Raw genomic sequence first — 24,432 nt, 5'->3', positions numbered from 1 at the left:
ACGTTGGCTATTTACATGAGAACAGCAGTCCAACCCCATTATCCTTCAGGTGATCAGTACTGGGATGAGTTTTATTTAACATTTTTATAAATGATTTAAAAGACGGACTGGCAGTGACTGTTGCCAGATTTGCAGCTGACTCCATGTGCTGTCCAGTAGTTAAAAGCCAAGCCAGCAAGGAGAAGCTACAGGAATATCCTCTGATGAGTTTTCATGTGGCACAGAACAAGATAATGCATTTAGGGGAAGATATTCCAAATTATATTTATAGGACCTGAATTGTGACCCAGGAAGGGGATCCAGAAGTTATGTAGATGACTTCCTTGAAGGCATTTATTGTGGTTGTTGCTGGGCCAGAAAGTCCAAGAATATGTTAAACATTGTTGGGCATGGTTCTGAAAACAACAATGATGTTATATAAAAATAATAAAGGGGTTATCATATTTTGACTGTTTATTATGTTCCAGGCTAAGTGATTTATTATGACTGCTCTTTCGTTTAATTCTCTTAGTTCAGAAAGGTAGGTGGCATTATCTCATTTTATAGAAGAGCACGTTTGACACAGGAAGGTTAAGTGACTTTCCCAAGTCAGCCCATGTGTGGTAGAGTTGGGTCTAATGTGCTAGTCTTTTGATTGTTAATCCTAGACATTTCCCAGGATATTAGGAGGCAGCACTTAAAACTTGTAATAATTTAATTTAGGGTTTGTGAAGTGCTCTTTTACTCTTTGCTATGGTCAGCTTTGGATGTCATTTTACCACAAGGATGGTATCTAAATACTTTGAGAGGATTTAGAGACATTCCTTAAATTCTTGATTTTTAAGGAAAGCTAGGAATGTCTTGGTGTACAGTTTTAGTCACCTCTGGTGACCCCTGACATTTCTCCCCTTGACTTTATAAAATGCTGAATGGTTACATTAATAAAAGGAACATTAATTAACAAGGAAAATATTGTTTAATAGAAAAGTCACCAGAATAGGAGTCCAGAGACCTGGATTGTTCTAGTGGTATAAAGTAGTAATGTGAAAAACATTAAGATGACATGGAAATAAGCATAACATGCTTCTTGCCCTGGAGGTAGATGAAAGCTTGAACTGTCTTGAGAGATCAGCCGGTGAAGAGGGGTTGTAGAGTTGCAGGCAGAGGGAATAGCAGTATATTAGATGAGTCACTGAACTTCTTTGAACTTCAGTTTCCTCAAAATTGAGATAAAATATAAGAAAGTACCAAGGGCAGCATTTGATTTTGGAATCTCAAAGAGTAAGATTGTAAGGATCAAGTGAGTAAGTATATGTAAAAATGCTTTACAAATTTTAAACGCTGTACAGATGAGGATAGAGGAATACTGATGTTCTTTTGAAGAGTGGATAAAGAGGATGCAGTGAAAATTTAGGTGGCAGGACTAGCACAGAAGGTAGAGGAGGAGAAGTGGGGAAGGGAGGTGTTAAAGATGAGAGGAAAAGGACAAATGTGGAGAAAGTTGAATTATGGTTCTCTTTCTGCCTGTCAATCCAAAGGTAGGTATTACATCTATAACGGAAGAATTTTAACATCAATTTACTGTAAAGTGGAAGCTCAGGAGATAGTTGAAACGTTTTAATCACTTTCATTTAGTCTATATTGACCATGTTAATAAGGCTATGAAAATAAGCTAATTGAGAGTTGGTGTGTTGTCTGATTGTTTCTTCACTCATTACTTCTGTATAGGTTTAGCTAATGATTGTAAATAGTATAAGAGTGCTCATAAAATGAAATAAGCTGGACTGAGTTACTATTTATTGTAGATTATTAGAAATGAAAGGACATAGAGTGTTTAAGGAGGAAGATGCTATTTGATTTTTCTAAACTAGTACAAAAGAAAATTAGGAAATCAGACTAGGACCAAGGCAGGAGGGGAACAAATTGTGAAGGGTTTTGTATGTAGCCGTATAGGAGTTTGGATTTTTATTTAGTTTTATAGATGGGAAGTAAAACAAACAGTTTTGTGTTTTAGAAAATTGATCATAGCAGTCATAAAGAGAATAGTCTGGAGGAGAAAAGATTGGAGACATTTACCAAATAATTACTGAGCAAATACAAATGCTCCTCGACTTACAGTGGGTTTAGTCCTGATAAACCCATCCTAAGTTGAAAATATCATTAGGTCAGAAATGCGTTTAATATGCCTAACCTACCAAACAACATAGCTTAGCCTAGCCTACCTTAAATGTGCTCAGAGCGCTTACATTAGCATATAGTTGGGCAAAATCATCTAACACGAAGTCTGTTTTATAATAAAGTGTTGAATATCTTATATAATTTAACGAATACTGTACTGAAAATGAAAAACAGAATGGTTGTGAGTTTAACCAAATTGTAAGTCAGAGACTGTCTGTAATACGCATGGCAAGGTGAGTGAATGAAGCAATTCTCTTTGGCTTGTGGTAGATAGATGACAGTCAAGGATGACATTTAAGGCTCTGCTCTAGTTCAAGAAAGAGACTAATTATATGATGGTCTGAATTAAGGACTTTGTAGTGGGGTTGGAGACAAGAGCACTGCTGATTTCAGAGATACTTAAAAGTTTGAGTCCTCCAGATTTTGTTAATGTTAGAAGGTGTTAGAAGTTGAGTATGAGTCTAAGGTTCCTGGCTTGGCAATAGAATATATGCAAGTCTGGGAGAGAGAGAATACTGAGTTTAATTTCAGATAAGTGATAATGCTTTTTAGGTAAGTAATGATACCACAATATCAGTTGGAAATATGGGTCTGGATCAGGAGCGTGGTCAGGTTTATAGATATGATTTTGAAGGCATATACTTTGTAGCTGAAAATTATGAAAATAGATGAGTAATGCCCATAATATCTAAATGATAATGCGTTCAGAACAAAAAGTAACTGCCATTACTGGTACTTAGTTCAAGAGTGTAGACATTTCATAATATTTACCTCTTACCTATTGCCACCCCAAACTCTGTTACGAAAAATGTAGAAAAATACTTGCTGCCAGAAAGCCAGAAATATTTGAGTGTCCTTGAAACACTGTACCAGTTGGGATCTTTCTTCCTGCCTTCAGAATCCTGGCTAGCCATCCAGTACAACACAGGATTCTTAGGCAAATATACATCCTTATCCCTCAACTAGAGTTTCTTTTTGGAATCCGTGTTTGCTTCTTTGGGCTGGTGAAGTGGTCTCTGAACAGATACTGAATCCTGAAGTTTTTTTTTTTTTTTTTTGGAGACAGAGTCTCGCTCTGTTGCCAGGCTGGTATGCAGTGGTGCCATCTCGGTTCACTGCAACCTCCACCTCCCGGGTTCAGCAGATTCTCCTGCCTCAGCCTCCCAAGTAGCAGGGACTACAGGCATGCACCACCACGCCCGGATAATTTTTGTATTTTTAATAGAGACGGGGTTTCACCGGGTTGGCCAGATGGTCTCAATTTCTTGACCTTGGGATCCGCCTGCCTTGGCCTCCCAAAGTGCTGCGATTACAGGCTTTCACCTTCTTTAGTATCTATTCCAGAGCATCCCTAAGCAACTAGCACTTTGCCTCTTTACCTCTCCACCTCTCCAGCCCCTTAGAGCAACTCAAAGAGGGAAAAATAAAAATAGCTTGAGAGAAGAGGCTGTAATCTTTTCAGTTCTCCCCCAAAGGTTCTGCTTTCTAAGCAAGGGATGGAGTTAATTTGTCATAAAGATGAGGTGTCCAATTTCAGTAAAATAAATGTGTCTGTTAGGAGGAAGATCTTCAGGTGCTGAAGGGAATTTGGAAAGTATCTGACTTAGGTGGTGTTTAGCACTTAGTGGAAAAGATGAGTTTTGGGTTCGGTTTTAAAGGAGGTAGAAAGACAAGGCTGTGCAGAGAAAAGTAGGAATAACACTATTAAGAGTTGGGAAAAACAGTACCAAGAAGGTAATAGAACATTAAGGGTGGGGCAGCAGAGGGAAGTGAAGGACCTGGTGAACAAGATTTCTTATCTAAAATGCATGTTTTGAGTTGGGATTAATGAGAAATTTGGGTAGTTAGATGATTGAAGACTAAAATTTGGAATTGCAACTCCCTAAAGCACTAAGTAGAAAATTGAACGTGAACATAGGATACTATAACATAATTTAAATAGCAATTTAGGACTTCAGTGACAACTGTTATAGTTTATGATGTTTATAGCACTGATTACTTAATTTACATACTGTTTTAAAATCCCTTGTATCTTTTTGTTTTCTCCTTAGATACTTCTATAACAGCAATTCTTGAACTTTCCTGGACATGAGAATTACCTGGGGCTCTTTTTTAAAATACAGATTTCCAGTCTCGGCCCCCCCATGCTTGAATTCTGCTTCAGTAAAAGTTAAGGCAAGGGTTCAAGTGATTCTGATATATGTGGTCCTCAGACCAAAGTTTAGGAAATACTGTTCTAGAGGGTGGGCAAAGAGTAAGAAGATAGAATTTCAGTTTTTGGTTGTTGTTTTCCTTTATTTTATTTATTTATTTATTTTTTGTATAGCATCTCGCTCTGTTGCCCAGGCTGGAGTGCAGTGGCGCAATCTCGGCTCACTGCAGCCTCCGCCTCCCAGGTTCAAGCAATTCTCCTGCCTCAGCCTCCTGAGTAGCTGGGATTACAGGTGTGTGCCACCACTCCCAGCTAATTTTTGTATTTTTAGTAGAGATAGGGTTTCACCATGTTGGTCAGGCTGGTCTCGAACTGCTGACCTCGTGATCCACCCGCCTCAGCCTCCCAAAGTGTTGGGATTACAGGTGTGAGCCACAGTGCCTGGCCTCCTTTAATTTTTTTAAAAAGTGGAAGTATAATTTACATATAGTGAAATACACAGATATTAAGTGTATATACAGTTCCATACACCAAATATCTTTAATAACCTTAAGAAAGTTAAATGTCCACTTGTGAAAAAAAACTCTAAGCAAACTAAATATAGAAGAGAACTTCTTCAGTCTGATAAAGGGCATCTATTAAAAACCTATAGCTAACATCATATTCAGTGGTGAAAGACTGAGTTCTTTCTACACTAAAAAAGAAAATTTAAAGATCTAAATAGGGATATACCAGGTTCAAGAAATACCTAAGTTCAAGATTAGTTTTGACAATTAATACGTCTTTGTAATTTATGATTTCTGTCATCCAGAAAGAGCCCCTGTGCTCCCTTCCCATTGAGTCCTTGCTGTTTCTCCTTTTCCATGGCTGCAGTCACTGTTCTGATTTATTTCACTGAAGATTAACTTTGTTCTAGAATTTTTTATAAATGGAGTCATGCAGTATGTACTCTTTTGAGTCTGGCTTCTTTTTATCAGCATGTTTTTGAGGGTCATCCATGTTACATATAATAATTGTTCCTTTTAGTTGTAGAGTAGTATTCCATTATATGAATATTATTATTGTGGGAAAGATTGTTTCCAGTTTTCAACTGTTATGAATAAAGCTACCATGAACATTCTTGTATAAGTCTTTTTGTGACACGTTTTCTTTTCTCTTGGGTCAATACATGAAGTGGAATTGCTGGGTTTTAAAACAGGTCTATGTTTAGCATTATGAGAAACTTGCAGAACAATTTAATTTCTGAGATAGTTTTACCATTTTACATTCCCACTAGCAATCTGTGAGAGTTCTGTTTCTTATTATCATCAATATTTGGTTTAGTCATCTTACTGGGATATCTCATTGTGGTTTGAATTTGCATTTTCCTTGTGACTATCGATGTCATGCATTTTGTCATGTACTTATAGGCTATTTTGCATATCATCCTTACTGATATGTCTGTTCAAGACATTAACCAGTTACCAATTTTATGTCATTTTACTGTTAAGTTTTAGGATTTGTAAACCACTGCTCAAGGAAATAAAAGAGGATACAAACAAATGGAAGAACATTCCATGCTCATGGGTAGGAAGAATCAATATCATGAAAATGGCCATCCTTCCCAAGGTAATTTACAGATTCAATGCCATCCCCATCAAGCTACCAATGACTTTCTTCACAGAATTGGAAAAAACTACTTTAAAGTTCATATGGAACCAAAAAAGAGCCCGCATCGCCAAGTCAATCCTAAGCCAAAAGAACAAAGCTGGAGGCATCACGCTACCTGACTTCAAACTATACTACAAGGCTACAGTAACCAAAACAGCATGGTACTGGTACCAAAACAGAGATATAGATCAATGGAACAGAACAGAGCCGTCAGAAATAATGCCACATATCTACAAGTATCTGATCTTTGACAAACCTGACAAAAACAAGAAATGGGGAAAGGATTCCCTATTTAATAAATGGTGCTGGGAAAACTGGCTAGCCATATGTAGAAAGCTGAAACTGGATCCCTTCCTTACACCTTATACAAAAATCAATTCAAGATGGATTAAAGACTTAAATGTTAGACCTAAAACCATAAAAACCCTAGAAGAAAACCTAGGCATTACCATTCAGGACATAGGCATGGGCAAGGACTTCATGTCTAAAACACCAAAAGCAATGGCAACAAAAGCCAAAATTGACAAATGGGATCTAATTAAACTCAAGAGCTTCTGCACAGCAAAAGAAACTACCATCAGAGTGAACAGGCAACCTACAAAATGGGAGAAAATTTTCGCAACCTACTCATCTGACAAAGGGCTAATATCCAGAATCTACAATGAACTCCAACAAATTTACAAGAAAAAAACAAACAACCCCAACAAAAAGTGGGCAAAGGACATGAACAGACACTTCTCAAAAGAAGACGTTTATGCAGCTGAAAAACACATGAAAAAATGCTCACCATCACTGGCCATCAGAGAAATGCAAATCAAAACTACAATGAGATACCATCTCACACCAGTTAGAATGGCAATCATTAAAAAGTCAGGAAACAACAGGTGCTGGAGAGGATGTGGAGAAATAGGAACACTTTTACACTGTTGGTGGGACTGTAAACTAGTTCAACCCTTGTGGAAGTCAGTGTGGCGATTCCTCAGGGATCTAGAACTAGAAATTCCATTCGACCCAGCCATCCCATTACTGGGTATATACCCAAAGGACTATAAATCATGCTGCTCTAAAGACACATGCACACGTATGTTTATTGCGGCATTATTCACAATAGCAAAGACTTGGAACCAACCCAAATGTCCAACAATGATAGACTGGATTAAGAAAATGTGGCACATATACACCATGGAATACTATGCAGCCATAAAAAATGATGAGTTCAAGTCCTTTGTAGGGACATGGATGAAATTGGAAATCATCATTCTCAGTAAACTATCGCAAGAACAAAAAACCAAACACCGCATATTCTCACTCATAGGTGGGAATTGAACAATGAGAGCACATGGACACAGGAAGGGGAACATCACACTCTGGGGACTGTTGTGGGGTGGGGGGAGGGGGGAGGGATAGCATTGGGAGATATACCTAATGCTAGATGACGAGTTGGTGGGTGCAGCGCACCAGCATGGCACATGTATACATATGTAACTTACCTGCACATTGCGCACATGTACCATAAAACCTAAAGTATAATAATAATAATAATAAAAGAAAAAAAAAAAAAAAAGAAAAGCAAAAAAAAAAAAAAAAAGTTTTAGGATTTGTATACTAATTGGATACAACTTCTTTGTCACATAAATGTGTTAGAGATTTTTCTCCCAGTCTGTGGCTTGACTGTTCACTGTCTTGGTGGCATCTTTCGATGAACAAAAGTTTTGAATTTAGTGGTCTATTTTATCAATATTTCCTCTTATGCTAGTGTTTTTCTGGGTCCTGTCTAAGAATCTTTGTCACCCCCACAGTTGTGAAGATATTATCCTGTGTTTTCTTCCAGATGCTTTATAGTGATAATTTTTGTGTATTGAGGCTGATTTATTGGTTAAGATTAGATTTTTGCCCCCGTATAGATAGCTAATCGTTCCAACACAGTATACTTTCCTTTCCCCATTAATTGCTTTGGCACCTTGTTAAAGCTCAGTTAATGGAGTAGGTGTGGATCTGTCGCCAAACTCTATTTTGTTCATCTATTTGTCTTTCTGCCACTATGACACTGTCTTGATTTACCACAGCATTAAGTCTTGAAATAAGGTAATAGAACTTCTCCAGTTTAGTTCTTATTTTTCAAGATTGTTTAGACTTTTTTTTAGGTATTGTACATTTCCACATAAATTTTGTAATCAGCTTATCAATATCTACAAAAAAGCCTTTTGGAATTTTTATTAGGGTTGCATTTGAATCTATGAATTGGAGAGAATTAACATCTTAACATGAACATAATATAGCTCTATTTAGATCTTTTTTAGTGTAGAGAGAACTCTTTCACCATTGTATATGTTAGCTATACATTTTTCATAGATGCCCTTTATCAGATTGAAGAAGTTCTCTTTGCTTAGAGCTTTTTTTTTTCCCCACAAGTGGATGTTTAGCTTTTTTTTTTTTTTTTTTTGAGACACAGTCTAGCTCTGTTGCCGAGGCTGGAGTGCAGTGGCGCTATCTTGGCTCACTGCAACCCCTGCCTCCTGGGTTCAAGCGATTTTTCTGCCTCAGCCTCTTGAGTAGCTGAGACTATAGGCGTGTGCCACCACGCCCAGATAATTTTTGTATTTTTAGTAGAGACAGGGTTTCACCATATTGGCCAGGCTGGTCTTGAATTCCTGACCTTGTGATTCGCCTGCGTTGGCCTCCCCAAGTGCTGGGATTACAGGCGTGAGCCACTGCGCCCAGCCTGTTCAGCTTTCTTAAAAAATGAGTCTGCACTATTGAGATGCTTATGTGATATTTCTTCTTTATTCTATTAAGATGGTGAATTACATTGATTGGTATTTGATTATTAAACCAACCTTGCATTCTTGAGATAAACTCGGTTGAAATGTATTGTTGTTTTTTTGTTTTTGTTTTTGCTTTTTGTTTTGTTTCCTCTAGATTCAATGAGGGATTATTCTTGGTCTATAGTTTTTTTTTTTGTTTTGGTATCAGAGTTATGCTGACTTTTTTTATGAATTAGGAGGTGTTTCCTCTTATTTTGTGGAAGAGTTTGGGTAAAATTCATGTTCTTCCTTAAATGTTTGATGGAATTTATCAATGAAGCCATCTGGACCTGTAGTTTTCTTTGTGGAAAGTTCTTAATTAAGGAATTTAATTTATAAAAGAATGAGTATAGGCCCAGCATGGTGGCTCATGCCTGTAATCCCAGCATTTTGGGAGACTGAGGCAGGAGGATCACTTGAGCCCAGAAGTTTGAGACCAGCTTGGGCAACACAGGCAGACCCCATCTCTACCAAAAATTTAAAAACTAGCCAGGTGTGGTGGCGCACACCTGTAGTTTCAGCTACTCAGGAGGTTGAGGCAGGAAGATCCTTTGAGCCTGGGAGGTCAAGGCTGCAGTGAGCTGTGATCATGCCACTGCACTCCAGGGTGGGTGACAGAGTGAGTCTCTGGGTCTAAAACAAATATAAGACTACTCAGATTTTCTTTTTCTTTTTTATGTCTGTTTTGGTAATTTGTGTTTTGGAGAATCTGTTGAATTTATCAGCATGAAAATAAATTATAAATTTTATGAAACAGTATTTCCTTTTTATGTCAGTAGGATCTATTCCTTCTTTTACTCTTGAGATTGGATGCCTTTTCTCCTTTTTTCCCCTTGATTAATCTAACTTGAGAAAGGAATATCAATTTCATAAATCCTTTCAAAGAACCAACTTTTGACATTGCTTTTTCTCTGTGGTTTACCTGTTTTCTGTTTCATGATTTGAGCTCTTTAATTCCTTCCCTTCTCCTTACTTTGGGTTTAATTTGCTCTTTTTTCTCTAGTTTTAAGTGAAAGCTTAGATCATTGATTTTCGAAACTCCTTTTAAAAAACAATTATTAACATTTAAAGCTATAAGTTTCCCTGTAAGCATTCTTTAGCTGCATCCCACAGATATTGATATGATTTAATTATTATTCCATTCAAAATATTTTTAAATTCCTCTTGTAATTTATTTGACCCATGGGTTGTTTGAAACAGTGTTTCCAAATAATTTTCAAATATTTGGTGTTTTTCAGGTATCCTTTTGTTACTGTGTTTTCATTTAATGCCATGGTGATCAGAGAACATACATACTCCTAATAACTTCAACCAATATAAACTTTTTGATTGTTTTATGCCCCAACATATGGTATGTCTTGGTGAACGTTCAATGTATACTTGAAAAGAATGTTTATTTTCCTGTTACTAGGTGGGGTGTTCTGTAGATGCCAATTAGGTTAGTCTGATCTTCTTATATCTTACATCTTTATTGATTTTCTGTCTATGGTTCTGTCAACTATTGTGAGAGGAGAGTTGAAGTTTCCAACTGCAGTTTTGGATTTGTCTGTTTCTTCTTTCAGTTCTATTAAGTTTTGTTTCCTATTTCAAGCATAGTTTACAGCACTGTTGAGTGCATGCACATTGGAGATTAAATGTTGTTGATGAATTGACTCTTCTGTCATCATCAAATGGTCCTCTTTATCCCAGGTAATTTCCATTGTTCTGAAGTCTCTGTCTGATACAAACTTTTCTTTCGATTAGTATTTACATGATGTATCTTTTTCATCCTTTTACTTTTAACCTATTTATATCATTATACTTAAAGTGGATTTCTTGTAGGGAGTATGTAGTTGGGTCTTGCTTTTTTTACCTAGTCTGATAATCTCTCCTTTAATTGATGTGTTTAGACCAGGGTTGGCAAACTGTGGCTGGCAGGTTAAATCTGGCCTGCCACCTGTTTGTGTAAATAAAATTGTATTGGAACACAGTCATGCCCCCATGCCAACCAGTGGTTTAGACTATTTGCACTTAATGTAATTTTGATATAGTTGAATGAAAATGTGCCATCTATTTGTTTTCTGTTGGTTGATGTTGTTTCTTTTTTCCTTGATTTTCTACCTCTTTTTGGATGGATTATTTTTTATGATTCTATTTTATCTTTCCTGTTGGTTTGTAACTTACATCTCTTTCAATTTTTTTTTTATTAGCGGCCTTAATTAGTTAATCGTGATTTGCCTTCAACTAATATTTTACCACTTAATGTGTAGTTCAAGAATCATAATAGTTACTTCCATTTCTTTTTTTCCATATTTTGTGCTTTTGTTGTCATGCATTTTGAGTTGAAGTGTTCTTTTTGCTTTGTCAGGCAGTTACCTTTTCAAGCAATTAAAAGTGACAAAAATACTGTAATCCCAGCACTTTGGGAGGCTGAGGTGGGCGGATTGCTTGAACCCAGGAGTTCAAGACCAGCCTGAGCAACATAGTAGGACACAGTATCTATAAAAAATAACAAAAATTAGCCAGACATGGTGGCTTGTGCCTGTAATTCCAGCTACTCTGGAAGCTTAGGTGGGAGGATTGCTTGAGCCTGTGCTGTCGAGGCTGCAGTTAGCCTAGATCATGCCACTGTGCTTGAGCCTGGATGACAGAGAGTAACACCCTGTCAAAAAAAAAAGAAAAATATCTTTAATATTTACCTTCATTTAACCATTTTTTTAGATCTTTATTTCTTTGTATCCATCCAAGTTTGTGTCTAGTATATTCCCTTTGCTTAAAAAACTTCCTGTTACATTTCCTGTAGTTCAACATTCCTCTCATTTTGTTTTCAGTTTTGAAAGTTGTTGGTGTGGATATAGAATTCTAGGTTTTTAGGATCCCCCCCGCCCACCATCTTAAAGATGTTGTTCCGCTATCTTCTTGTTTGTATAGTTTCTGACAAGAAGTTTGTTGTAATTCTTGTATTTGTTTCTCTGTATATGTTTTTTTCCTTTGGCTGCTTTTAAGATTTTGTTTGTATCACTGACAGCAACTTTATTATGTTGAGCCTTTGTGTGGCTTTTTGGAAGTTTATTGAGTTTCGTGGATCTGTGGGTGTATTGTATTCATCATCACATTTATAAAATTTTTAGCCATCTATCTTGAAGTTTTTTTTCTTCTCAGGTGTCTTTCTCCTACAGACTCTAATCCCACATATGTTCAACCACTTAATATTAACTCGCAGTTTACTGAGGCCCTGTCCATTTTTCTTCCAATCTGTTTCTTTTTCCTTTAGTTTGGAAATTTTCTGCTGCCCTGTCTTCAAGGTAACTGATTTTTTTGTTAATAGCTTCTTTGTCTAATTTGCTGTTATGCCTGTCCAGTCAGTTTTTCATATCAGACACCCCCCCCTTTTTTTTTTTTTTTTAAGTTCTAGAAGTCCTCTTACGTATATATGGTTTCCCCTTCTCTATGAGGTATTTCCTTTTTTATTCATTGTGTTGATGTTTTTCTTTATGTCTTTAAACTCTTTTCTAATAGCTGTTATAAGGTCTTTTACTCAAATGTCCTTTACTTACCCCAGCCATTTCTTGGTCCTTATTATAGTTTATTATTTATTTTTCATAAGCCTGGTAATTTTTAATGGATTTCATGATGTTGAATGTCTTCTTTTTTTTTTTTTTTTTTTTTTTGCATATAGTGTTTCTTGATTGTTGAGTTTTGTCCTGGCAGGCAGTTTATTTATGGATTGACTTTTAAACATTTTTATTTAATTAACTAATAAATTTAATTAATTAAGACAGGGTCTCACTTTTTCACCCCGGCTGGAGTGCAGTGGTGCAAACATGGCTCACTGCAGCCTTGAATTCCGGGCTCAAGATATCCTCCTGCTTTAGCTTGCTGTGTAGCTGGAACCATAGGTGCACACCACCACACCCAGCTAATATTTTGACTTTTTTGTGCAGATAGGGCCTCTCTATGTTGCTCAGGCTAGTCTTGAACTTCTATCAAGCAGTCCTTCTGCCCCAGCCTCCCCAAATGCTGGGATTACAGGCATGAGCTACTGTGCTTGGCCAATTTTATGGATCAACTTGAACTTTCAAGTTTGGTCTTCAGGGTTTTTTGTTTGGGGAATTTTTGTTTGTTTCTGGACAGATACGGAATAGCTTTAGTTTAGGGCCTGTTTGGGCCCACCACTGAGGTGTGCACTTTTTTGTATCTCCTTTAATTTCCCCATGTATTCATCAAGGTTTATTCATCCCAGCTGGTTATTGATCCTGGCCCTGTGTGAACTCTAAATCGTTGGAGAGTGTCCCAGTATTTGTTATTTTCTTGGACGTTTTTCTTTGTGCAGCCTCATGGAGTTACATACCACATGTATGCAGATTGGTATTTGGCCAGAAACTCAAGAAGACCCCTTTTGCATGTTTTTGGAGCAGTTTCTCTGTGTAACTTCTTCCTTTGTGGTTCGATGCCCTGCAAATTCTAGCTGTCTCAGACTTTACAAATTCTGAGCTCTGTCACATCAACTTAGTGAGACTACTGACTCTATTTGGCTTCCTCTCCGTCTGTTTTGGTTCTAGGCAGAAAGCTGGAGCAATCATAGGGCTCCCCTTGCTTGTTTTCCTTCTTTAGGGGATCATGTTTTCATATTGCCTCTTCTCGTGTGAAAACTATTGTTTGATATTTTGTCTAGTTTTCTACTTGTTTGTAACTGCAGGACAATTCTGGACTTTGCTTCTGGCTCATGACTAGAAGTCAGAAATCTTCTGCCTTCATTTTTTAAGGATATTCATGCCAGATATAGAATTTCGGATTAACAGTTTTTTTTTTCTTTCAACATTTTAAGGTCATCATTTCATAATCTTCCAGTTTATATTATTTCTGATGAGAAGTCAGTGGTATTTCTTATAATTGCTCACTTAATGTGGTATGTATTTTTTTCTCATCCCAGTCCTCTAAAGATTTCTCTTTTTATCTTTGGTTTTATGCAATTTTGTAAATTTTAGGGTTAGGTTACCTCTAATATAGAGGCATGCCTTTTCAGAGTCTGTGTTGAAAGCATGGGGTATTCAACAAGGTCTTTTTACTCTAGCTTAGCTGTTAGGAATTTTAATGTCTCCGGGACCTGTGCCTACAAGCTTAGGTAGTTGTTTGGTTCATACTGTTTAGTTGCTCTTTCCCTAGATGTTATTCTTTCACTGGTCTGATGGAGTATTACCTGCACATATGCAGCTTAGTCTCTAGGCAAAGATTCAGGAGATCTCTCTAAAGATTTCTGAAACTTTGTCTCCACAGCTCCCTTCTTCTAGTTTTGCTGCTCAAATTCCAGCAACCTCAGTAGCCTCAAACTTCAAGCTCTATTTCCTCAACTCAGTGAGATTCTTGTGTTTTTGTGTGTGTGTGTGTGTTTCCCCTGTATGGGGTATAAGCAGAAAGCCAGGGCATTTGTGAGTCTTTGTTTCTCTTTTCTCAGGAATCACAATCCTGTGCTGCCTATTGTCCAATATCTGAAAATAATATTTCATGTATATTGCCGAGTTTTATAGTTGTTTACAGAAGATCTAGCCCAGTACAGTTTACTCCATCATAATTGAAAGTGGAAGTTTAGGAGTTTACTTTTTCTTCTTTTTAAAAATTCTTTACAGTTTTTGGTATATTATACTTTTTAGACTATGGCTTTATTTTTAAAAATCATGTCAGCTCATATTTTAATTTTCAAGTGATACAGAGAGTTACAGAAGAAATTTTTTAAAAAAGGAAAAATAACTCAGTATCCCCAAACCCAAAGTTTGCCAGTTATATGAACATCATTTTGGGCATCTTTTATTGCACATCTACTCATAGAAGGATAATTATTTTATTTTTAAAATGCCATTCATACTATTTCTGATATAAGGCATTTAAGTTTAATTAACAGAGCTAAATTTGTTAAATAAAAGCAATATGGGAAAAACTGCTCAACCACAGATAAATATTTACTACCAGAGATAATACTTTCTAAAAGATTTTTCTCTAGGCTAAAGAAATAAGATTACAGAAAAAGCCAAAGAGCTTAGAGTTATGATATCAATAATTGTGTGCTCCAATAGGTCTCTCACATAGAAAAGAATAAAGTATTGGCAAATATCTTGCTGGTAGGAACATACAGTGATACAGCTTTCTAAATGGCACTTTGGCAATATTCAGAATCCTTAAAATGTTCATACCCTTTGCCCAAGTTTAATTTTTAGGAATTTATTATAAGGAAATAAGAGATGCACACAAATGTGTATGTTACTTATTCATTACAATGGTATTTATAATGTTGAAAAATTAGAAGCCTCAAATGATTAGGTTATGCTATAGTTGTGTAACCAAATACCATAAAACTATTACAAATCATGTTCTTTAAAATTTTTATTTAGTGTACTGTACTGCTTATAATAAAAATAACTGACAGGAGATGAAAAATTAAGAGCTTTTGGATTTTGAGGGTTATAAGAAACTGTTCACAATATAGTGAATGATAAAAGCAGGATGATACATGTCCAATCCTTTTTTCCATTTTTGCAGGTACTTTAGCTTGAGCTTTATTGAGCTTTATAATTAGATTTAATGAAAGGAACACTTATTCTTACACTGTACATGTAATATGTATCCTAAACTTTTTCGAAACTAAGGCAGTCTCTCATGTTTCGTAGTTTAAAATTATGAGTTTCTATCAAACAGTTCTTTATGCACTTGAATAAATTTAATATTACTATCTTTCCTTTTTTCTTTTTTCTAGAGCTGGTTTTAAAGAAGTTTTGGTCTTGCTTTCTCAGCCAGTGTTCCTGCCCACTTCCTTGCAGGTGTGGATGTCCTTATGTTAAAGAAAGAATGGACGTCATAGTCTTCGTTTTCTCAGTAAAATATTATGTTTGACGTCTGTATCCCTGGCATCTTAAGCATATGGACCTGGTGCTCTTTAGGAACTCACTGTAGTGACTCAGCTCCACATATTTTGCTATATAGAGAACATGTTGGAAATTCATAGCAGAAAATTAACAATTAAAAGTCAAAGCATTGTTGTGGTGAATGAACAAAGAAATAGGTGCGTCCTTCAGGGAAGTATCATTCATGCCAGACCTCAAAGAAGAATGACCTTAACCTAAGTGGTCTAGAGTCTATTCCTCGGCAGTCGCAGATCCAGAAACTCAGTTTGGTCAGGGAACTGATTCTATTCTAAGCAGATTTATGGAAAACTGATAAAGAAAGCAAAGCTAATTAAAAAAATTTATATTAAGAAACAATATCAGGCTATGATAGTCTGATGGCCCACCTTTTCATTGTAGGGTTATATCTGCTGAAAGGATGTGAGTGATTGGGTTCACTGATCAGAGCATGTTGTTCTGAAGTCTTATTATTTAACCTGAGCCTCAATGTTCTCATCATTAAAACTGTGATAAAAACTTGTACCTCATAGGATTATTGTGAGAACTAAAGATAATCCGAGTAAAGTGATTAGTACAATTCCTGCACATCCTTGCTGTTCAGTAATTAAGATTGTTTTCCTGTACATCTGAATTTGAAGTCTTGAACTTAAAGGTTCACTTGATCTTTTCTTGATTCCTGCAGACATTGCTGGGAACTGTACTGCTCTTGGTGTCATAGGATACTAACATTACTTCATTTACAAGAATATTTTTTGTTCTGAATGGTAAAACTTTAATAACAAACTATGATGAGTTTTTGCATAGATTATGTCTTACTGTGAGATCTGGCTATTTTACTACTTTGTGTCTATGGTAAGAATCTCTTTTAAAGAATTCAGCAGTATTTGCTTTTCCAATTTGGCATTTCTAAAACAGCTTGATATTTCTTATAAAACCAGAAGTAAAATCCAGGTAGCAAATTTAATAAGCTGTTTTTATTAATAGCTGACAAATTTGTAAGATTAATGTTCTGTGGTTAGTGTTTGTAATTCATTGTATTTGTAGATTGTGGTATTGTAAGGGATCTGGTCCAATTCCGTGTTTTTCAGATGAGTTTACAGAGAACCAGAGTGAAACTAAGCTAGACAGCTGATGCATCATAGGGGGTCCCTGGGACTGTGAGGTGCCAGTGCAGCTGGGCCCAGGACAGTGAGGCCCTTAATATAAGTGTGTGTACTCTGGAGGAGGCAAGGAGAGGAGCCAAGTCCTCCTTTTGGGTGTCAGCATCCTTTCTTTCACACGGTTCTGAGAAAGCAGTATTGAATTAAGCAGCGAGCTTGCTGTCCCAAGGTGCAGACATCCTCAGTGAGTCCGTTCTAGGGGGAACCCCTGCCTGCCCCTGCTTTCTTGATTAGCCAAATCCAAATCAGAGGTGAATGAACAAATGTCCTTTTTGTGTCAGGTGTCATGTCTACTACCTAGACACTACAGCAGTTGAGACTTATCTAAGAGCATTTTCATGGCAGAGCTGAGACTCCTTTGTATCGCAGTGCCTCTCTACTTTAAATGAATTTATTTTCTCTTCCATGGAAGAGATTTATATGGGAGACTTATTAAAGAATGTTTTGACATCTATTTAGATGTTATTCCCTAACTGTACTCCATAGTACTTTATTTTGCACAGTCCTGGTGTCTAATTATCTCAGATCTGCATTGTCTCCTTTGCCAAATCTCTGAGGCCCTGTATTATTTTGATCTCTCTTTTGTATGACCCTTAGGGCATGGGATATTTTAAGCATTCAATAATTAACTTGATTAGTAGGTAAATATTTGTTATCAGTTTTTTAATTGTACCAAATTTTACATTTTAGCATAATGGAAAACATAAGAAGAGCTGGATTTGCTACTTAAAGCTCATATCCTCAGAAGGTTTAAGATAGAGAAGTTATCTTGTGCTGTTGTCATTTAAAAGGAGCCTAGTGCTTCCACATTAGACTTATATTTAATACGTTAAGAATTAAAATTAGGAAGAGTGAGATAGGTCACTTATTTAAATAGTTTTCAGTCATCTGGTTGGTCTACTAACTTTTATGGCATCATCCCAAAATATTTGTAGTTACAAATAATGAATTAGCTGTCTTCTTTGAATTATAATCCTCTGTGTGTTTTGTTGTACTGATTTGCTGTGGGTTTATCTTGGAGGAAAAAGAAATATTTCATGCCTTCTTAGGATGGTTTTACAGAGGGGTGCAACTGTGACCAGTCTAAGTACTTGATCCCAGTCCACATTCAAAGTGCATGTTTTTGGTGTCAGAGGGAATTAGATGAAAAAAATATGGATAGATTAGTATAAATCTGTAACTGCTATTAGAAAAAACAGGCACATTCCATATTAATAATGGACAGTATTGTCATTTCTATTTCAAGGACCCAATGAATATCTAGTATGAATATATAATCTTTATTTAAACTTCTATTTGATTGTATATACTCTGTTTGCTTTGTCTTAAATTCTCTTTTTTACATGGTGATATTAAATATTCGTGTTTAGTTGATATTAAGTATTAATAGCCTCTATGGGTGGTTGAAAGATATGCTTGTTTCTCAGTCTAGAGTTTATACCCACGTCATATCTTTGTAAGTAATTTTTTAAAGTCTCCTTCCAGCGATCTTCATTCTCCTGTTTCACTGATGCACACATACTCAAAGGATTTAAGACATTTTGTATACATTTGCCAGTCAAGGGGGAAAAAAAATCTGTCAACCACATCTCCAGAGTCTGCTTTTTCAATTAGTCTGTCATTCACATTTAACTTGAGGTGTATGTAGGCCAGTAGGTTAGATTAGTGGGTATATTCAAGCTGGCTTCTTTTATTCATCATAATGTCTTTGAAAATCAGCCAGGTTGTTGCATGTATCAATGGTTGATTCCATTTTGTTTCTCAAGAGTATTCCTTTGTATAGCTGCACTAACAGTTTGTTTATCCATTCACCTGTTGAAGGACATATGGGTTATTTCCAGTTTGGAGCAATTGTGAATAGAACTGTTATAAACATTTATATATGAGTTTTTGTGTGAACACAGTTTTAATTTCTCTAGGATAAATACAAAGGGTTGGGATTGTTGGGTCATATGGCATATGTATGTTTAACTTTATCAAAAGTTGCCAAACTATTTTCAAGAATAGCTGAAAACAGCCCCACTCACAATGTTATGAGAGTTCTAGTTGCTTTGCATCCTTGCCAGCATTTTGTGTTACCACCACTTTTTATTTTATTTGTTCTTATGTCATTTTGGCTTTAATTTGTATTTCTCTAATGTCTAATAACATTGAATATTTTTATGTACTCAGTTGCCTTCCATCTGTTCTTTTCAGTGAATTTTGTTCAAGTCTTTTGCCCATTTTTTAATGGCTATATGCTTTCTTAATGTTGAATTTTGAGAGTTCCTTACATATCCAGGATACAGATCCTGTGTCAGATATGTCATTTGCCAATATTTTCTCCCAGTCTATACTTTGCTTTTCATACTCTTCACATTGTCTTTCATGGAACAAAAGTTTTTAATTTGATGAAGTCCAGTTCATAATTTTTTTTTCTTTTATGGGTGGTACTTTCAGTGTCATGTCTAAAAATTCTTTGCTTCACTCCATGTCACAATGATTTTATCTCATGTTCTGAAAGTTTTATAGGTTTGCATTCTACAAAACATTAGATCTGTGATCCATTTTGAGTTATTGTATAAGGTGTGAAGTTTAGGTTAAGGTTCGTGTATTTTGGTATATGGGTGTCCAATTGTTACAACACCTATTGTTTAGGGAAAGACTACCCTTTCTCCCTTGAGTCATCTTGCACTGTTGTCAGCAATCAATTGGTTGCATTTGTGTGGGTCTCTTTCTCAGCTCTATTCTGTTTCGTGTATCTGTCCTTTCCCTATACTACAGAATGTTTTAATTACTGTTGGGTTTTATTATGTTTTTAAACCTTATGATTTATGATTCTTTCAGTTTTATTCCTCTTCAAAATTATTTGGCTATTCTAGTTCCTTTGCCTTTGGTTTCAGAATCAGTTTGTCTGTATCAGTGAAAAATATCCTGGGGAGGGGTTGAATAGAATTGTGTTAAATCTGTGGATCAGCTGGGAAGAATTTACATCTTTTCTGTGTTGAGTCTTCCAGCCCTTGAATGTGGTATCTCTGTCTGCTTATTTACATCTTTTCTTATTTCTTTCATAGTGTTATTAGTTTTAGCAAACAAGCTGTTGTACATGTTTTGTTAGAGTTAATATTTCAGTATTTCAGGGCTATTATGATTGGTTTTTAAAATTTTTAGTTTCTGACTGTTCATTGGTAATATATAAAAATATGATTGACTTTTGTGTGTTGACCTGTATCCTGTGACCTTGTAATCTTACCCTTTAGTTCTAAGAGGTTTGCTTGGTAGATTGTTTGGGATTTCTATGTAAATAAAGATGTCTGCAAATGGAGATAGTTTTATTTCTTTCTAATCTGTATGCTTTTTTTTTTTTCTTCTTCTTGCTTCCTTTCACTGGCTAGGACGTCAAATACAATGTTGACTAGAAGTGACAAGAGTAAATATCATTGATTCCAATTATAGAGGGGAAAGCATTTTTCCCAATTATAGAGTGAAAGCATTCAGGCTTTCACCATTAAGCATGACGTTAAATGTAGGCATGTCCTTTTACCCGATTTGGGTTTGTTTTGCTCTTTTTTTCTTCTAGGTTCTTAAGGTGGACAGTTAGATTACTGATTTGATAAGTTTCTTTTTTGTTAATATAAGTATTTAATGCCATACATTTTCCTCTGAGCATTGCTTAACTACATCATACAAATGATGTATTTTTATTTCCTTTTCAGTTCGAGATATTTTCTAACTGCATTTGAGACTTCCTTTTTGACTTGTGGATTACTTATAAGTACATCACTTAATATCTAAATTTTTGGAGATTATTTCTGTTATTTATTTGTAGTTTAGATTCATTATGGTCAAACAACATATTTTATGTTGCTTCAGTGCTTTTAAATTTGTTAAGATTTGTTTTATGGCCTAGGATGTGATCTGTCTTGGTGAACATTTTGCGTGTACTTGAAAAGAAAGTGTATTTTGTTTGCTCTTGCTGGGTAGAATGTTTTGTAGATGTCAACTAGATACAGTTGGTTGATGGTGTTCTATCTTCTGGTTGATATTTTTGTCTATTAGATTTTTGTTGCATAGTTTTTTGAGAGGAGGGTGTTGAAATCTCCAACTATCATTGTAGATTTGTCTGTTTCTCCTTCCAGTTCTGTCTGTTTTTGCTTCATATATTTTGAAGTTCTGTTGTTAGGTGCATACACATTTAGGATTATATTTTCTTGGTGAATTGGCCTTTTCATTATTATGTTGTGGCTCTTTTTATTCCTGGTAATTTTCTTTGCTTTGAAATGTACCTATTTGATAATGATATAGCCAGTTCAGGTTTCTTCTTATTAATAGTTCTATGGTATATCTTTTTTCATCCTTTTACTTCTAACCTACTTATCTCATCATATTTGAAATAAATTTCTTGTAGGTGGCATACAATTGAGTCATCCTTTTCAAAAAAATCTAATAATTTTGTCTTTTATTGGTATTTTTAGGTTATTTACATTTAATATAATTACTGATATGTTTAGATTTAGCTCTGCTGTTTTATTATTTGCTGTTTGTTCTCTTTGTTTATTGTTCCTCTTTTCCCCCTTCCTGCTGTCTTTTGAGTTATTTAAACAGTTTTTAGTATTCTATTTTAAAATAAGTATTTTTCTACCTAAGTGGGTTGTAGAAATCTTAACACCATATGTATTTCTCTGCCTTCTTTCTTGTTTGTTGTATTGTCTTTTATATTACATCTACATACATATAAAACCCTATCAGACAATTACGTAGTTTCTGCTTTGAACCCAATGGGTACTGTTTTTTTGTTTTTTGTTTTTTTAAACCTCAGCATCCATTGGATGGTTACCATTTCTTTGTTCTTCCTTAATTATAGATAATACATTTTTTCCCTTGATATCATTTCTCTTCTATCCTTTAGTAACTCTTTCAGAGTGGATCTGCTGGTAATGAATTCTCATAATTTTACCTTTATTCAAAAGTGTCCTCATTTTACTTACTTCCCTAGAGTCTGAGTTGACAATTATTTTCTTTCAACCCTTTAAAAATGTGCTGTTTCCTTTCGAACTGCATTGTTTCTGGTTAGAAATTTATAGGCAGTCAAATTACTATTCCCCTATAAATAATGCATCACTTTTTTTTTTTCTTGCTACTGTCAAATCTTTTGTTTTTATTTTTTACCTGTTTGACTATGATATGTCTGGGCATGGATTTCTTCGGGTTTATTTAAAAATTTATTTATTTATTTTTTTGAAGACGGAGTCTCACTCTGTCGCCCAGGCTGGAGTGCAGTGGTGCAATCTCAGCTCACTGCAACCTCTGCCTCTCCAGTTCAAGCAATTCTTCTGCCTCAGCCTCCTGAGTAGTTGGGATTACAGGCGTGCACCACCATGCTCAGCTAATTTTTTGTATTTTTAGTAGAGACGTGGTTTCACCATACTGGCCAGACTGATCTCAAACTCCTGACCTTGTGATCCACCCCCATCGGCCTCCCAAAGTGCTGGGATTACAAGGCATGAGCCACTGCACCTGGCCCTCTTTGGGTTTATTCTACTTGGTTTCTCTGTGCTTCTAGAATCTCATATACACTGTATCTTTTACCAAGTTTGTTAAAGTTTTCAGCCATTATTTCCTCAAATATTTTTCCCCATTGCTCTCTTTCACTCTCCTTTCAGGATACCAATGACACGAATGTCAGACCTTTTGATATCCCAAAGGTCCTTATGGCTCTCTGTTCACTATTTTTCTCTTTGTTGTTCAGACTACATCGTTTCTACCAGTCTATCTTCAAGTTCACTGACTTTCCTATGTCATCTCCATTTTGCTTATTAAGCCCATCCAGTGATTAATTTCAGTTACAGTATTTTTCAGTTCTAAATTATTATTATTATTATCATTATTTTTTGTGATGGAGTTTCGCTCTTATTGCCCAGGCTGGAGTGCAATGGCGCGATCTCGGCTTACCGTAACCTCTGCCTCCTGGGTTCAAGTGATTGTCCTGCCTCAGCCTCCCGAATAGCTGGAATTATAGGTGCCTGCCACCACGCCCGGCTAATTTTATATTTTTATTAGAGACGGGGTTTCTCCATGTTGGTCAGGCTAGTCTCGAACTCCCGATCTCAGGTGATCCGCCCACCTCAGCCTCCCAAAGTGCTGGGATTACAGGCATGAGCCATTGTGCCCAGCCTAAAATTTTCATTCTGTTCTATTTAATGGCTTCTATTTATTTGTTGTGACCTATTTGTTTCAAGAGTGTTTTCCCTTGTTGGAGCATTTTTTTTTTTTTTTTTTTTTTTTTTTTTTTTTTTTTTTTTTTTTTTTTTTTTTGGAGATGGTGTCTTGCTCTGTAGCCCAGGCTGGAGTGCAGTGGTGCAATCTCGGCTCACTGCAAGCTCCGCCTCCCGGGTTCACACCATTCTCCTGCCTCAGCCTCCCGAGTAGCGGAGCATTTTTATAATAGCTGCTTTAAAGTCTTTGTCAGATAATTCAAATACTGTGTCATCTCAGTGTTGGTGTCTGTTTATTGTCCCATGCAAGTTGATATTTTCTGGGTCCTTCATATTCTAAGTAATTTTAGATTGCATCCTGGGCATTTTCAATATTACATTATAAGATTCTGGATCTTACTTAAATTCCATGGAGAATGTTGCTATTTGTGTTTTAGCAGTCAGTTGAGTCTGTTGGGTTCAACCTTCAAGTTGCAGCCAGCTTTCTGTGGGTGGTGATTTCAATGTCAGTTTGTTTTCAAAGCCTGTAGTGCTTCGCTGTTTGGGTCTGTCCTATATGCAGTATCAGTCTGATACTGTTCCAGTCAGTTTGAGATAGGTGGTAATCTCTCTCTTAGTTCAGTTCTCATAGTTTTTGGTTTGCTGTTTAGGTTGAGATCCATGCCATGTTCAGCTCTGGGATGAAGCCAGGAGTTTATAATCAACTTTATGGATTCACTTTCCTGTGAGTTCCTCCCTCTCCGCAATTTCCTTTATACTTTCTGCTCCCAACCTCTTTTCAGTCCTTGAGAGGAAAAGCTGGGTCTTTTTCTACTCTGCTCACTTCCTGTGATTGCACCCACATCCAGGGCTAAGTGGTAGGAGTACAGAGAGGAAAAAAAGGCTGATGGAAAGAGGTTGCCTACTGTCTTGAAATGACAGCTTCTGGGATTGTGGAGGAACGTTTCCCTCCCTCAGAGTTTTAGGTACCTGTGGGCGCCCAACTGTTAACTGCCAGGATCCTTTTCCCAGTTTCTTAAGCCTGAACTGGAGGTCTTCTCCTGGATCTCTGCATTGATTTCCACTTCCAGGTTTCCCCCAAGTCCAGGTGGCAGGATACAAGAGGAGAAAAAAGTAAACTTACCACTGGTTCCATGCTACCATTGAATTTTGATATTTTGCCATCTACCTCCCACCATTTACTTTTCAGAATCTTTAAATAGCTGCTCCAAGCATTCTGGGGTTTTATAGCTATATTCAGTAGGAGAGACAGGATGGAGTGTTTTTACTCTATCTTGGTTTGCATTGGAGCAATGTGTACTGTTAAGTATGACATTCATTTATTCATAAGCCAACACACGTAGCTATCATTTGAGTGCTTACTATGTATTGGGCACTTATTACATATATTATTTGTTTAATTCTCCAATAATTTTCCTCATTTTAGGCATGAGGAAATTT

General features: G+C 36.2%; 1 protein-coding gene across 9 annotated transcripts in view; it reads left to right on the top strand.

Annotated features, from left to right (window-relative positions):
* Positions 1–24,432, top strand: part of SOCS5 (suppressor of cytokine signaling 5) — a 163,992-nt gene that overhangs the window by 7,303 nt on the left and 132,257 nt on the right. For 2 of the 9 annotated variants that reach the window (XM_063649412.1, XM_063649413.1), the window contains exon 2: positions 5,800–15,959. The exons of the other annotated variants lie outside the window; for them this stretch is intronic. In XM_063649412.1, the coding sequence (XP_063505482.1) occupies positions 5,894–7,285 (1,392 nt within the window). In that variant the 5' untranslated portion in view covers positions 5,800–5,893 and the 3' untranslated portion in view covers positions 7,286–15,959. Of the gene's footprint in view, positions 1–5,799; positions 15,960–24,432 lie in introns of those variants that run through there. 9 annotated transcript variants of the gene reach the window in all.

Source organism: Pongo pygmaeus, chromosome 12, assembly GCF_028885625.2.
Source record: "Pongo pygmaeus isolate AG05252 chromosome 12, NHGRI_mPonPyg2-v2.0_pri, whole genome shotgun sequence".
Taxonomy (NCBI): Eukaryota; Metazoa; Chordata; class Mammalia; order Primates; family Hominidae; genus Pongo; species Pongo pygmaeus.
Note: the sequence above shows the minus strand (reverse complement) of the source record. Positions and strands in the feature narration are given on the sequence as shown.